Source organism: Artibeus jamaicensis, unplaced genomic scaffold, assembly GCF_021234435.1.
Source record: "Artibeus jamaicensis isolate MK-2021 breed Jamaican fruit bat unplaced genomic scaffold, CSHL_Jam_final contig_1132, whole genome shotgun sequence".
NCBI classification, from domain to species: Eukaryota; Metazoa; Chordata; class Mammalia; order Chiroptera; family Phyllostomidae; genus Artibeus; species Artibeus jamaicensis.
In genome coordinates this window covers 3727026-3743285 of record NW_026521221.1, presented here as the reverse complement: position 1 = coordinate 3743285, position 16260 = coordinate 3727026, and the positions used below count along the sequence as shown (strand labels likewise).

General features: G+C 43.1%; 1 protein-coding gene across 4 annotated transcripts in view; it reads right to left on the bottom strand.

The window, feature by feature from the left end:
* Nucleotides 1-2701: 2701 nt before the first annotated feature.
* Nucleotides 2702-16260, bottom strand: part of CDIN1 (CDAN1 interacting nuclease 1) — a 215803-nt gene continuing 202244 nt past the window's right edge. For 2 of the 4 annotated variants that reach the window (XM_053665438.1, XM_053665441.1), the window contains 3 exons: nt 12547-12605; nt 3923-4088; nt 2702-3559 (listed from right to left, as the gene is read on the bottom strand). In XM_053665438.1, the coding sequence (XP_053521413.1) occupies nt 3325-3559; nt 3923-4088; nt 12547-12605 (460 nt within the window). In that variant the 3' untranslated portion in view covers nt 2702-3324. Of the gene's footprint in view, nt 4089-12546; nt 12606-16260 lie in introns of all 4 variants that reach the window. The other 2 variants (XM_037163128.2, XM_037163127.2) reach the window with 2 other exon arrangements.

Genomic DNA, 16260 nt, shown 5'->3' with positions numbered 1-16260 from the left:
TAGTGGGTTACTATTGTATGAAAACTGTAATTTATAGTGCTTGACCTAAGCCGCTCTTTGTCTCCCAGCTGTATTCCAAACAATAGCAGGAAAGGGAAAAACACAAGGGGAACCCAAGCTGTTCTGGTTATTATTTAATTCATAATTCCATCTTCCTCATTTAACCTTTGGAATCCGGGCACGTTCTTAATAAAACAGGCTCAGATCATGTTCACTATGGCTAGGAAGCTTTGGGCACGGCGCCGCAGTGACCCGGACTGTCCTGTGCGACCCTTTCTAACCTCCGAGTGACTTCACAGACAGGTTCAGAGAGGCATCTTCCTGTAAACGGTGATGCTGCCGGCAACCTGCCATCGTGTACCTTCTGGTTTCCTCTCTAGTTAAGCTTGCTTTGTCCCTCAGCCCTGATTGAGCACGTGTTAGTGGTGAGATTTTCTCTTCCCATTATTGTCACAAAATAGTTACGCTTGGAGGCAACTAGCTCCCATCAGATCACAGGAAAAAAAGCAAGCTGCCTCCCCAGGTGAATAGCTAAATCGTACCAGCATTTTCCTGTGTTAATTTGTCATTTTAATCAGCTGAACACCACCTCTCAGCCTGAAAAAGTAGCTGTAGACCTCACATGTTCTTTTGGCTCCTTTTGCCAAAGAATTTACTGGCGGCCTAGACCTCCTCCCATAGTTGACCCTGTAAAATCTTATTATCTTAGTTCAAAGTTTTGTGATCTTTCTCATGTGCCACACATGCCCTTGAATACATACTCGGGCACATGGAGGACCCTTAGGTGCGCTTTCCCCCAAGGAGGTGAGATCACCTGCTCCCACTCCCAACCTCCACTTGGGAGACACGTGGATCAGGACTTAGATGGGATGGATTTTCGTCTTGGGCCATTTCCTAGGGAGAAAAAGAGCCAGAAGTAGTAACAAAGTGCAGAATACATGCCCCCTTGGGAGGAAACCAGCAGGACTAGTGTGGGGGCAGATGCCCGGGGAGAGGTGGGAAGCGAGAGGACGAAGCAATAAAAATTTAATTTTATCGAAATAACAGGTCTGTAGGGGAGCAGGTTCTAAAGAGCAGACATCTAAGGTGTCTTCGTTCAGAGAGGAAAGAAAATAAGGGGTGTAGCTGCTTCAGCAGTGAATTAACTGTTCACTTGGGTGCTGTGTGTTAATTAGCGTGGCCTCCCAGGGACCGTTTAGCAGATTACCTCACCCAGGGCTTGGCAAGTATCCCCGGTGGCTTCAGTGAGTTAATGCAGCCCCCAAAGACCAACAGTTGATCATCTTTTCCAGGGTGGAGTCAAGCCTTGCAGAAAATAAGCAGGTACATACGACTCCGGTTATGAGAAGATTATTTCCCCTGGAGAGCCAGCTTACTTCGGAGCCCTGAACCTTCCCTTTCACATGCAGTTTTAGGAGTTTTTGGAAGAGTTGACATATCCCTCACTGGAAGGCAAAGGAAACAAAAAGGTTCTCATTGGTTTTCTTTGGGGGGTGGGGGGTGTTTGAGGTGGAGAAGGAGTCTACGGGGCCACCTTAGATGTCTGTGCCGGATCTGCTTTGCTCTGAGCGGATCCCCTGCCAGACTTCCAACAGGGTCTCCTATTTGTCAGTGAGAGCAGATGCTGGGCGAGTCTATATATGCCAGAGAGAACATCATTTACTTTTACGTTTTACACACGCCCGCTTTCTGGGTTGGCATAATTCATCAGCACAGTTTGCAGAGGGCTCCATAAAACAAGGTCTGGCTTCAATGTTAATGTTCTAATGACGACGACAATAAAAGAAAGTGGACATCCTGTGTCTACTTTCCAGGGATGATGTGCACATCGTCTAAGCTAAAAAAAGCAAACAAGTAAACAAGCAACACACAGAGATATAACACAGATAAGTATTTTTAGCATAAAATAAAAGAATAAGAGATCAGCTTCCTGTCTGGGAACATTACTCCCTTCCCCCCACACTCCTCCAACTGCAAAGACGTAGGTATTGTAATCACAATAGTTCTTATGGGGGGAAAAGCTTCAGTTTTGTATAACTTACAGCTTCGTCATAGTGCGAACAGTTTACGGCTGGTTTCTCTGCCACTTTTAAGAGCCAGAGTTTAAAACCTCGTTCACAAAGAGGAGGTGTGGCCCTGGCGGGAGAGCACCCACGCCGTCTCATAACACATGATGTCAGGGCGCCAGGTAGAAGAGTGAAGACCAAGTGCAAGCACCTCTTATTTTGTCATTTATTTGTGCACCCCCACCATAAATTTGTTTAATGTAAAACAAACAAATCCTTGACAAGGGTTTAACAGGGTTTTCAACATCTGTGCAGATAAATGTAATTTATTCCGAAAGAAGAAAACGCCGTTTGGAGCATGCCGTGAACACTGCTTTCTACCACACCTTCGTTTAAGGGGTGTGTGTCCAGGTGTGTGTGTCGAGACCAGAGCAGTGGTTCCAGATCGTTCTGTTTCACCCTCAAAACTGGAACGATGCCTTTTACATGGAGAGAGGAGTTTGCCTGAGACCTCCTTACCATTTATCGTCTTTTTCTTTCCTTTTCGTTTAATGCAACCCTCAACAGAGTTAAAATCTGCGTGTTTGGATCCTTCAAAAGAAAAAGCAGACTTGTGTAAACCTCTTAGGTACAAAATAAACATAGTACTAATAGCACAGTCTGTTGAAAGAACCAAGCAATATGGATAACTTCACCATGTTTGTAAAAGCTTACATTTTAATTAATATTCCCAAGCTCACCAATTCAACATTCTAAAAGTCATTATTTTTTGTCAGCACTAGGGCAAATATTTCACTAAATACATTTCTGGGCATACATTTATCTTAAACTTTCTAAAATATAGGTTTATAATGAATTTATTGACATTTTGCTTTAGACTGAAATTTGATTTACAGCATAAAAAGTGAATAGATTAAAGTGAACAAATACAAGCTCTCCTTTATTTTGCTTATTGAAAATCACCTTAAGTTTATTTGTGGTACACTTCACTCATTCAATGCTGAATATTGCCTAAATTATTTGAGTGTTACATAATTATGTGGTATAAAATGCAGATAAAAAGCAGTGTACCAACTGCACTGTTCAAAAATTTTACTCATAAAAATACTATCATACGTACTGACAACCGGCCACATTTAAAAATAAACTCTTGTCAAAGCTGGCACCAAGCTCCCATCATCTCCCACGGCCCCCAGTCCAACCAAGGAGTGTGGTTTCCAGACACAATGTAACGCATACTTCCAAATGAGATAAATGAAAAATGTTTGGTGTTCAAATAAGTATTATAAAAAGAGGAAGTTCTCATCAAGTGTATTTTTCAGCTTGGCTTCAGGCCATGGAAGTCAGGAAACCGTAAGGACTGGAATGAAGGAGCATGGAGCACGGGCCGCCCTCGCGGCCTCGCGGGTCCGGCAGGTGAGGGTGGAAATTCAGCATCGGACTTGACGTCTTCAGCTTCACTAAGACTGTGCTTGATTATACCATGACAGCAATGCAACGCTGGGTATCGGTACACACAGAGAAAGGCGGGTGGGAGCGAGAATGAACGGAGCCTTAGGAGAAAAAAAAAAGAGGGCGATTCGGTAACTGGGAGGAGAATTGAAAAATCACACCTTTCAGCTTCCCCGTTTTTTCTTTTGTTCAGTATTGAAGGAGAAACCATCCGGAAGGAAGAAAGATTATGAGTATCTATAAACGAACTGTTTGACAGAGACAGAAATGCTGATAATGAGTGGGTTGTGTCTGCAGTTCTTGGCTGTTCACATCAGCAAGGGATGAAGGAAAACAGAAACTCTTGATCTGTTTGTCTAAAGAGGTGGTGGTGTGACCACGGGCAGCAAGGGTTCAGCTGGAGTTCAGAGCAGATGTTGCCAGCAGTTGACGCTGCAGGAAAGTAAAATTGCTTCCGGATTCACCTTTTCCTCCCAGCTCCTCTTCCAGGACCATCGGGGTCAAGCTGGGCTGTGGCACAAGGTGACGATGTCCGTGGGGAAGCAGGCCTTGAGTAGGATGCCTCTCTCCCGGTTGCAGTCCAGCTCCTGGATGAACCCGTACCAATAGATGACCAGGCCTGGCCCGAATCTGCAGAAACGCGAGAGAATAATATACACACGTGCTATCAACACAGTTCCCCCAAAAGTAATCTTCGAAGCACTGGTAAGATGATTAAATGATGTTATTGCACAGATGTTTTTATTTTGGTTGCTATAACTGTGACTGGAAGTAGCTGAAGTGATACCAAAGAACTTATTTAATGCAAGTATTGCTACCTGGGGCAAATCCTTCAAGGCACCTGAAGTATTTCAGATATATGCACCCTCCTAACTATGATTCGGGAAGATCCCACGAGTCTGGGCTGATGAAGGATAAAACCAGAGTTGAGACAGTGATGAGCCGGCAAGTGCCCGGCTTGATGTTTCGGTCTCCTACCACTTCGACGTGTCCTCAAAATTGAACCTAGCGACTTGCAACTGAGGAGAAAAAATAATTTCAAAAAGAGAAATAATTTTAAAATGGAACAGCTCAAGGTCCTCCTCTGGCTATTATGTTCTATTCATGCATACTAGGGTCATAAGTCTCTTCTGTCATTTTCTTTCCAGTCTGAAACAAAGTAATCCACAGGACAATGGGGAGCGGGTCTAGGGGCCTTCTCCTGGCCTCGCCATCCTCCACATCACCACCTTTCTGAGTTCAAACAGGACGTGAGATTTGGTTGTAGGTTTTCCCCCCCGTTTTCCTTTTCTTGCCATGAAAAAGAGAAACAATGGCACACAGACTTGTGATAAAGTATAGACAGATGCAGGCTTAAAACCTCAACATTTCCACACTGTGCCTCCGACTTATCTCAGATTTGGTGAGCAGCAGGCTCAGGAAGTTGTCCTGTAGACAACTTCACCCATCAGGAAGTCGGGACCTCCAGGCCGGGTTCACAGGGATGGGATCACTATCAATCACCGTGCACACAGAGACGGCTTGCACATCAGTTTCGCGTTTTTCTGACTGAGAGTTCTTAATTAAAGGGCAGCACTACTTTTGGTGTCGTGTTGCAGGAATTTTACAGCGACATCATAAATTATGAATGCTAGGTTAGTAAAAGGATGTCTAAAAACAGAACTGCTTTCTGTGTTCTGACATTACAGCAGGCTGAACCATGCTAGGCCAAAAAGCTTTTTCCTTCCATGATTTATTATATGCTGTAGTGTACTTGCCAAAACTAACAGTACAGGATGGGCTGTGAGATGCTGTATGCACAGGAACAAGTTCAACTGGATGTCATGGAGTGGTTTATGTGGGGATTCACATCAGTGAGGTAGCCAAGTTGGACACGAGATTAATTAAAGCTTTTTGCATCCCCTCCATGCAAGGACAGAACTGTGAGATGGCAACTCATCAAGTGAACTGGTTCTAGAGGACACTACACGCAGATGAGATGCCACGGAGCACCAGGCGCTGCGGCGTTTACCTGAATTCAGGGCTAGGTGCAGATGATGCTATGTCTGAGGAAGCTTCCTTTGAGGTCAGGAGAACCATACTGCCGGGGCACAGGCGTGCGGCTCCAGTGCTTACATGCACACAAGATGAAGCTCACACCTGGAGGAGAACTTGCCTCTATTTAACCGAGGGTTGCTTAGCAACTTTCATCACAAACATTTGTCTGCGACTAGAATGTAGACCATTGGGTATCTCTATTTTACAAAAAAGCTCTGAGATTGTTATCAAATGACCTCAGATCTGTCAAAACAAGTCTGGGAAGAGCAGAAAGACCTGCAATTCTCAGGATCAGATCTGAGAAGCCTCAAACCTTCCCATCAACAGAGCAGCCCTGAGTCACATCCTCAGTAGACCTAACATTAAGCTCAACACATTCCTCCATTGTATTAGGCAGCCGTTCTGGAGACCATGATGTTCTTTTGAAAGGCACTGTTATTTTTACAAAGGGAGAAAAAATATGTGATGTAACCAGTCGTGGAAAAGAACAAAGAAATATATGAGGGTCATAAACAACAAGCCCAGTGTTTTAAAGATTCAATAAAACAAAAACACATATTACCAGCACCGAGAGAGCAAGAGCAGCCTGTACTTCTGCTGAGCAGCTAAATCATAAGCCAAAGGACACAGAGCATGACAGCTCTTTACAAAAATGGCATTTTCTAGGCAGAGAAGCTGGGCTGCGAAACACCTCGAAGACCAAGCAAATGGACTCGTTTCACTTGTGAGGTAGCGGGTGAAATTTGCACCTCAAAAAAGTTTTTGCAAGATTGTGAATCTGAACATTTCATGTGATGGTTCACTACCAGGACCCCCTAAAGGTAGCAATGTGTGTGGGTCTGTAAATTACCAGTATATGTGACTAGTGATTCATCAGAAGGCTCTAACCTGTAACTATGTGCTTGCTTTCTAGCTTTGGAATGGAATTATATTACCTTAGGTACTATTAACTCTGTCGGGTGGCTCCAAAGCTCTGATGACAATATGTGCTAAATTAATTAAAGAGGAGGGAAGACAACCACCCTTTGTAAGTGGAGATTGGTAGAGAGAGGCTTTCAAATTATGTGGTCTTTGAGAAAAATAATAGGAACTTTAGAGGGGTGACAAGTTTGGAATTTAATGACAGAACAAGAGCTGGCCTCATTCCCGATACCTCCTCGAGTGCGTGTCTGAGCTTTCTCCAACTTGTGGTCCAGAGATGATCAGATACTGGGAAGATAATCTCTTAGCAACTTCTTTGTTTATGAAGAGGCTGACCACATTAAGAAACTTTATGTAATTAATTCCTTGGTTATCTGAACTAACAGAGGGAACATTTTGGTTGACAAGTTCGAAAAACCAAGCAAGCCAACGCTAGCGTTTCTTCTAAAAAGGTGTGAAATGGAGAAAACGGGACCCAAGAAATGTTTACGTAGGTCAAGTACATGCTTGTGAATTGAGGGATTTCACCTTTTTGATGCCTGTTCCCATTTAGTGTGGCACTACTGGACACGAATGAGATCACTGGGAAGGCAAACAGAACCTTTGTGACCAATAAAAATCAAAGAGACTGTTAACGGCGTTTAAAAGAAAACAGAGTCTTTGGGCCCGAGGGAGTGTGCAAAGCAGAGGGCTGGTCTGGGACCACAGCCCTGGCCCAGCCGGGGACGGGCCGTGCTGGGATGTGTTCGGATCTCTGAGTTGATTCTGTAAACGCATTTCTAGGTTGACTGTGGCTTGAATGTTACTGTACTCATGGTCAAGTAATAAGATCAAAGACTCCAAATGGATTTTACTAACTCCTGTGGAGCAGACACTGGAATGTGACTTTTGGACAAGTAATTACGCCTGTAAATAAAATACCACCAAATTAGCAGAAATAACAAATGCCTCTTGAAAAAAAATGGGAGGTGAAAGTCAAGAGCCGTGACAGACCCTGAGGCTATGAAAGATGAAGTTCTACATCAATAACGACAACCTGATAAATGTGTTTGTAACGCGTTTCTCTGGTTTCCTTCCAATTTAGAGTAGTTAGAGAGATTAAATAGGAGCCTGTGGAACGAACGCTGGGCACCCTTCCGTGGTTTTTGTGCACATCTGTCTCCCAGAGATTATCTCTCTATTTCACCATTTGTCTCCTTGCTGCATTGTGGCCCTGTTGGGGTCAGTTGCCTTGCAAATTAGTGGCATTTCTGTGACGGAATCTATGAAATCAAGGCCAGGCTTTTGTCAATTTAAAAAAATTGAGCCAACACATAAAAATTGGGAGCTTCTACACAAAATCCTGCATATTTACATCCTCTTGAAGAATGAATTGATAAGGCAAGAGTCTGTGGGAACTGAGTAATGGCTGCCCCCTTTAGATGTGACATGTATTCTCGGGTTTGCCACAGTCTCCACCACTCTCTGTTGTCCCTGGGCCGAGGCTTAGTGCCAGGGGCCACTCCTCATCATGCTCGCACCACAGGCATTCTTTCACTGCAGAGACACTTCTTCATCGTCACAGCTCCATCAAATTTGGGAAGGCAAAGACAATCTCAGAGGGCTTCATGTTTCAAGGAAGAAATGGAAGACGGAACACATTACTTTTTTTATGTCCAGCCTATTCTGCTCATAAACACCCACCTGTCCCCTGTGGGCATTTGAGTTCTTGGTCCCTGCCTTGAGATCTAACTCTGAGGTTCCCGGACATGGGCCAGAGACCCCTGAGTAGTTGTGAAGAAGGGTTGCAAGACATCCTTATGCACACTAAGCAGTATCTTCAGAAAAAAAATATCTTTTCCTCTTTTAGGGATGTAGGTAATAGAATAGAATCATGCTAGCTCTTGGTCATGCATTTTCTAAGTAGATGGAATCTAAAAATGTAGCTATAATCACATGACAGGGGGGCAGTTAGCAAAAATTAGTTTTGGCTGTTTTAAAGATTTTCATTTGGCAGGATTGGGGGACACTCTTCTAAATGAGTTGATCTTTTCTAGATAAGTACATACACAAAGGAGAGTCTATGATACCGGTAATGTTAAAGACATGAGAAAAGACTTAGCAAATTTGTAACTAACCTGTCCCTGCTCATAAGGTTCACATTTATAGTAAAAAAAATGAGCTAGCAGGAAAGACACTTAGTTACTGCACCAGGTCCCATTTAGAACTCTCTCTACTGAGAGCAGCCTCACCGCTGCTGCACACGGAGGGCGGGGTACAGAAGACACGCAGCGAACCAAACTGGCAACGGCAGTCATGAGGGGAGACCCGCAGCGGTGGTGCTGCTGGAGTTCCCGCTGGGTCGCAGCGAAGAGCTGCGGAGAGGTTTCATGGAGGGCTGACTTCTAAGATGATCCCTGCCTCTAAGATGACTCGGACCCTTGTTCGGTCCCCTCCCTTTGAGTGTGGGATGGATCTAGTGACTGTCTTCTAACAGGAACAGCACAGCAGAAGTGATACCCTGTCACGTTTGTGCTTAAGTTACAAAAGACTGTGACTTCCACCTCATTTTCAGACATGCTCTTGCATTCTTGGTTTGTGTACTTTGATGAAGGAAACTGCCAGCTAGGAGAGGCTCACGTGGCAAGGACCCGAGGTGGGTGGCCCGTGTCCCTCACGAGCTTGACAGCCCATGAGGAACTGAATCCAGCCAGCCACCTGGGTGAGCTGGAGGGCGGTGCTTTCCTCAGGCAAACCTTCGCATGAGACCACACCCTGAGCCAACACCCTGAATGCAGCCTGTGAGAGACAGTGAAGGGCAGGGTCCAGCCAAGCAATGCCCATAGTCCTGACTCACAGGAAAAGTGAAATAGCAAACGTGTGCAACTTTAAGCCATTTAGTTGTGGGGTAATTTGTTATACAGCAACAGATAACTAACACACACTGCAGACTTGAGTGATCCAATAGCATTCTTTACATCGCAGTATGAAGAATCCTGAGACTCACATTGGCTATAGATTGGCTTTTTTTTTCAGCTCTTGTTGCATCCAGAATTTACAACAGAAGGGGTTACTGAATGAGGTTATTAATAAGTAGCAACTCTTCATCAAGGCAAAAACCAGTCATGAAGCAAGTCTGTGCTTTCACATGAACAGAGCTTCTTGGCTCCTAACTTAGACCACACACCGACAGCCCTCCCTGCTGCCGACCCAGGGCACTGAGGTTGCCTAAAGATGTAAAGAAATCATATATAAAATGAGGAACCCTCGAAGTTTTCCCCAGGCCTGCGGTTTGGTTATTCAATTTGTTTATTGGGCTTTTGAAGCTGCAAATCTGAAGGGGCTGAAGACAGGGTGTGGGAGGCTGGTTCCAGGCAGAGCGCCTTGCCAGCTAAGGGCCGCCGACAACCCGGGAGGACACAGTAAAAATCCCCATTGGCAGCGCTCGGAGGCTCTTCGGTGCTGGGGGCTGATAGACTCTGTCCATCTCAACAGGTGCTGAGCACAGTCTGGGACACATTCATGCTGGATACGTTGTGTTAAGAAAGGCAGTGCAATCTGTAATATATTTTTAAAAGATTGTCACCAAGAATGTTTTAAAAATGGTACTACCACGAGTAAATTCTTAGTTGTTTTCCAGAAAAATGTAGCTATCCTCAGATAGTCTCTGAGGACTGTACATGTTGAACAGAATATGGTGTGAGTTAGAAATCATGTCTTACAGTCCAAGGCTTTCTATGGCTCTCTGAGGCACAGACAGAAAATGTGGCCCTCCAAATTCAGAAGAACTTCCTTTTTCTTTCTTAACTGAAAAAATAAAATCCTCCCTGCTTCCTGCCATACTTCTATACCATCCTATAGGACAGGAATTACCTGGACAATATTTTCACTTAACTCTCTGTTGTTCAGACTTTTCCTTGGGGCACCTTCTTCAGAGAGTGTTACAGTGAAAGGCAGGTGCATGAGTGTAGACATTGCCAATCACGGTGCTGGATGCCGTTTTGCTAGATTAACCCCAGTAACCAACTCTCTGGTTGGCTTCTGTGGGCTCTTTTAGCCTCTATGTCTCCACAGACTTCAGAGGGCCTGTGAGCAGACATTATAAAGATGCTGTCAAAATACATGCGAAATGATGTCAGTAATAAACAACAAAGAGATGACTAACATTTACTGCACACTTATTATGTGACAGGGAATGATTAAAACACTTTTACATGTACAGACCAATTTGAAAGTCGCAAGCACCCCATGAGGAGGGCACTATGGTCACCCCCATTTCATAGATGAAAAACCCAAGGTACAGAAAGGGCCAGGGTTTGAACCCAAGCTGCCTGGCTCTGTGGATTGTGCCTGTAGCCATCACACTGTCCTGGCATCACGCCTTGTAGTCACACAGCAGTTTGTAAGTCATTCAAGTTGGGGACATGTTTACAACACCTGCAAAAGAGAGGCCAGCAGGGGTCCGGAAGGCAGGCGACTAATCAAAAGTCCAGTGTAGGAGCTGGGATTCACCTGTTTACAGGAGTAACTCTCCAGGTACAAGGTCAATAGTTTCGCACTAAAAACCATGTCTAGCCAACTCATGGGAAAGTAACCTATAATTCAGGTAGAAGAACTGAGAGCTACAGAATCACTGTGTAAGTTTCAGAGAGGAGGAATGCTTCCCGCTGCGAGAGCACTCAGAAGTTTCGGGACAGAACTTATACCTGAGGACGGAGGAGCAGATCCAAACCACGGCCACAGCCTGTTCAGATTAATGGAAACAGGCAGCTGGAATGCGTTACGGTGAAAACGGAGGGAAGCAGTGGGATTCAGTGAATGTGGCAGGTCGAGCCAGAAAAGGAGGTTTGGACTTGCTCACCAGGATTGACTCAGTGAACCCAAAGGCACGTTTTTGCTTGCAAAACACCTTTAGCATAAAGATGCATCTTATGTTGTGGCATCCATTTGACTTATCTGTGTGTTCAGCTATATGAGAAAATCATCACATATTTTTTTACAAAGTCAGTATGATTTTATATCTCTTTCGCTAATACAATGTGAAGGGTAGTGGGATTCATATCTTGTTATACAACTTGCTTCTCCTCATAGAGGTTAAGGGAAACTCATGAAACTGATTTACTTCTCAATGAGCCGAATGACCATGTTTCCCTAAGTCAGGGTTCTCGGTGTACTAGAGTTCTACAGTATTAATCTGGATCAAGTCAACAAAACACTTTTAATTGAAATGACAAGAGGACTACGGCATGATTCGATGACATCGGTCAAGGTTCTTGTTCACACAAGGGTCTTCATCACACACTCACAAAACACAGTATATTAACTCATGTCTCTGTATCTAACCCGAATTATTTCAAATACATAGGCAAACAGAAAACTTCTTTTCTAAAACAGAAACAGCATATATATACACACACACACACACACACACACATATATATATATACATACACATATATATATGCATGCTATATATATAAGTAGTATTTATATATACGTATATAAATACTATTCTTTATACATATGTAATTACTATTCTTTTCTTTCCTTCTCTTTCTCATTTGGAGTCGCTGTGTGGGCTCTGGGTCGCCTTCTGAGGATGTGTACAGACATGTGGTTGTTGGAAGTCAATTGTTTCATCATCAAAGACTTGCATGTGGTTTTTATGAAGAATGCATTCTCAAACACATAGTTCAAGACGAGAGAGAAATATAAAACATCTTGTAATTGTTTTAAAATAAACTCTTATACTGTTTATTTAGTTTTAATCTGCATGTTGTGGATTGGTTATGCACTTCTTAATCACTGTTGTATGTGTCTCCAGACAGAGTTGTAAATAACTTTTCAGTCCAAGTGAAATATGCTTGCACATGTTTACATGCAAAGTATGCGTGTATTTATGCCAGTGTGTAAATATGTGTACAATAATAATAGACTAGTGATCATATAATATAGCATCGTAAGGTTCTGGCACTATGCTCAATTTAGTATACAATGCAAATGTTCTTTTTATTTTGCAGTATCTAGAAATGAAATAAAAATGCAACTTGGTTGTTTTATTTAATTTTTTTTTGCTGGGCATGTCCCTCTTTGCAAATGTAAATGATGCAGGAAAAAGAACCCCAGTTAGGAGTATTGTCACCCAACTTACAGATCTCGATGATTAAAAATGCAATTCTCTTTGTAACATCAGCTAACTTGTATATAATTCTGAAAATAAAAAGGAAAAAATATACTGATTCACTTCAAGCCTGTATGCCACATAGAAAATAAACAGAAAATACATTATTTTGAAGAAGGTTTAAAATGTATATAAATAATCAGCTACAACCACCTGAAATTCCCCTTGGTGTTTACATAACTCGGCATTTTCATGTCTACATTAAACTGTCTGGAAAATTGCTTAATTTTCACTTTACTTTGTCCCATGTTGGATATACTAGATGCCACACTTACAGTTTTTCTAGCCTATCGTAAATCTCTCCTCAGAAGAGAAAAACTGCAATAGGCAGAATAGAAAACCAAGGCAGCAGCTATTTAATCCGTTGTCTTCAATATCTGTTTTCTTGGAGAAACGCTTACTCCTGGCAGTGGGTCCGCCCCTCTGCGTTCACCTGTTAAGAATTAACGCACAAGCGTGTGCATCCATCCTGTGGAAAGGACAAGTCACCGAAGAAACGCTCCTTCTCTCCTGAAGCTGCTTACAACTCAAAGTTTAATAACTGGAACAAATCTATTCACCTTTCAAGTGTGAAATGTAAGTAATTAGTTGAACAAACAAAATGCCAAAAGTTTCACAGCAAAAGAAAAATTAGGGTAATGCCATGATGTTCTAGAAGTCTTCCTAGACAAGTTGAATTCTCAGCTAAGTTGCCTTTATTCATACAATGACCCTCTTAATTTTCTCCATCATATGTTCATTTTTTGAGGGGAAAATAAAGAGTAGGATTGGGGGCTCCTGAGAGAATGGAGGAAGGATGGGATCAGAAGCATATTGAGATTATTTTATCGTGAAACTGGAGGACGAGCTTAAGTGCAACAATCCTGGTCTTTGTTTCAAATGAGGATGTATCAAGTGCGCAGTACACATCCCGAGTGGGAGGAAGAAATAGCAAATGCAGTAGAAGGAACCGAAACCCTAAAAGTCACAAAGCATCCAAGGTCTTGAGCACTTTGCAAACATGTAAGCACTAACAGTGAGAGAACACTTCCAGTGGACCCTGGGTGCAGATCACATCTATCTGCCTAGAACGTGTCCACAAGCCTTCTTCCAAAAGTTGGGGCAGTTTTCAACGCTGATTGTGTGAATTATTACATGTTTTGTTGGTTATTTCCCTGGGGAAATATGCCAAAGGCAAACCCATCATTCCAGCTGATTCAGTGTTTGATGCCGGAGAATTTATAATTGATACGACAGCCATAATGAACAGTGATCGCGAAGCTGGCCAAGCCTGGGCCGACAGTGTGATGGTCCCCTTCGGGTTCGCCAGCTAGTTTTCCATAGACTCATTCTGATAAATCTGAGGTTATTCCTGAACTTTTCAATTCCAACATTCTGCACACTAGAAACTAGAAGTGCTTTATAAAACAGAAAGTATTTTATTATATAAATATTGCATAGCCCTAATTCTTTAATGTAGTCTTTTATTATTAGACAGAGGGGGGGATGGGTCTTTTTCTTCCTGGCTCCATTCTCGAAAGAGCACAGGGTAACCCAGAGTTCAGCGGGATGTTTATCTCAAGGCATGAAGAGATTTATGGGTTCTAGATAGATATATAAAAGTCTGCCTAAAATAAAAAATTATCGGAATTCTCATCCTTGGCAAAGTAAAATAACGAAAGGATTAAGGCACATACGCGTTTGCCCTATAAATCTATCATTAACCGACCGTGACGCAGTGCTTCGGTATGTCAGAACCCAACCTGCTCTAAACGGGCAGTTAAAACCTTCTCTTACTCACAATACATATTGCACAATAAGAAAAATCTCTTTGGCTACGCAACACAGTCCTTAAAAGCAAACCTCCCAATGTTATCGATCCATGAAAGCAAATGCTAGAAAGAGGGGAAAACTAGAAAGTGGAACCATCAAGATGATTGGAAAAAAAATGGCCAGGTGGCAGAAATCAACAAAAAACATATGGTCCTCAGAAAGAAGAAACCGTGGGTAATCTGGCTTTACACGTCTGGAATGTAAGCTCCATGAGGGCAGCTTGTATTTCAGAAGCACAAAGAAATCAGCAAATAAATCCTAGCTGAGCAGATGCATGCATGAATCCGTGAATGAATCCGCTACAGAGAGAGCCCTGCCTGGGGAGAAGCCTCAAGTGCTTACGTGCATTTGGAAGAACATCTTTTGTGGACAACTCTCGACCACAGAGAGAGAGAGAGTCATTTTTAAAGTGATAAAATGAGCCTTGAAAATATGCCCAAATTTCATGCTCTGAAGAGCTAGTCCCAGAGGTTTTGCATTTGGAATCTATGCTTTCCAGGTTAATATGGGAAAGATGATTATGTGGTTTATAAAACCTGGTAGAAATACAAGAGCTGTTGTTCCCTGAAAGGCGTGGGATGGCTGAGGTGTGACTGTCAGGTGGGCAGAACTGACTGCTGAGAAGCACAGTGAAGCAGTTGGGAGCCCATAGCTGCTGCACACAGGTGGCTCTCACGTCCTTGCAATACAATCGCTTCAGGTAGGCTTTTGTTTACAGTAGCTTTTATCTAGAAGATAAAGTTGTAAAAACATCAATCAATATGAAGTACTACTGTTCCTGGCCGTATCTCAGCAGGTTCATCTGTTTTATTTCCTCCTCCCTTTCCAAATACCTTCAGGTGTTTAAGATGAGTGAAGAGATAGCACACTATTACAGTGAACTGTATTTGTGTATGGCAGATGGATTTGCACTGAACCACAAACACCGTCCCTACGGTGACTACATCATTCCCAGGTTCACTGCTTTAGTTATCGATAACATAAACTCTACAAAATGATCTTTACATTGTTTTCAACAGTGCTCCTTTAAGAAAGCAAGCTTCTGAAGGCCTCTGTATGTTGGTGTACAGCTTTCAATTATTTGTACCCTGCCTTTCCCCCAAAGAGGCACACACAGTAAAGAAGCAAAAGAGAAACCGAAAGTAGAGCTCAGGGAAAGAAGTATGCGAATATTCCTAATTTATCGTTGAACTGAACTTTGAAGATCAATGGTAGCGTGTCAGAACTTTCCATTTCAGCCCACAAAGATTCCACCTGATTTGGTTTTTAAAGGCATTACTTGGTTAATGTTGGCTCTGTGCAATGAAGTCCTGAGCCAGGGAATTTTTCAAGTAATAAAGGGAAAGTCAGTTGAGGGCATGGAAAGGCACCCAGGCCCAGGTCAGAGGGTGGTCACCCACAGGGCAGCAAGGCGGGCAGAGGGCAGACTGACCTCCATGCAGACAGAACTCACCTAGTGGTCACTTAAAGACAGATCTCAATGCAAGACAGCAGGTGGCCCCAGGCTAGATTTGGGTTGTGCGGAAGGTCCAGGTGGAAAATACCTTATCTGTCATTCTTCAGGTTTGAGTCATTCTTCAGTCCTGGGCTTGGTGAGCACCGAAATTCTTCTGTTTGATCCACTTCTAACTGCAGCTAGAGTAAGGCATTCTCGCAAGAGTAATGCCCTGCAGACTTGTCTATTAAGTTAACCCATTTCAGACTTAAGTCACCTAGAGCCAAGGAATGCTGGGCTGACTTTACTCCAGATTTATCTTCCTGGCATGGTCCCAATGTTTGGAGCTGGTGGAAGATATGGACCCTTTGATGACTGTTTCTCCGAGTGAAGTCATACCACTGGTCCTAACAGCATAACCGTAATCATAACAGCAG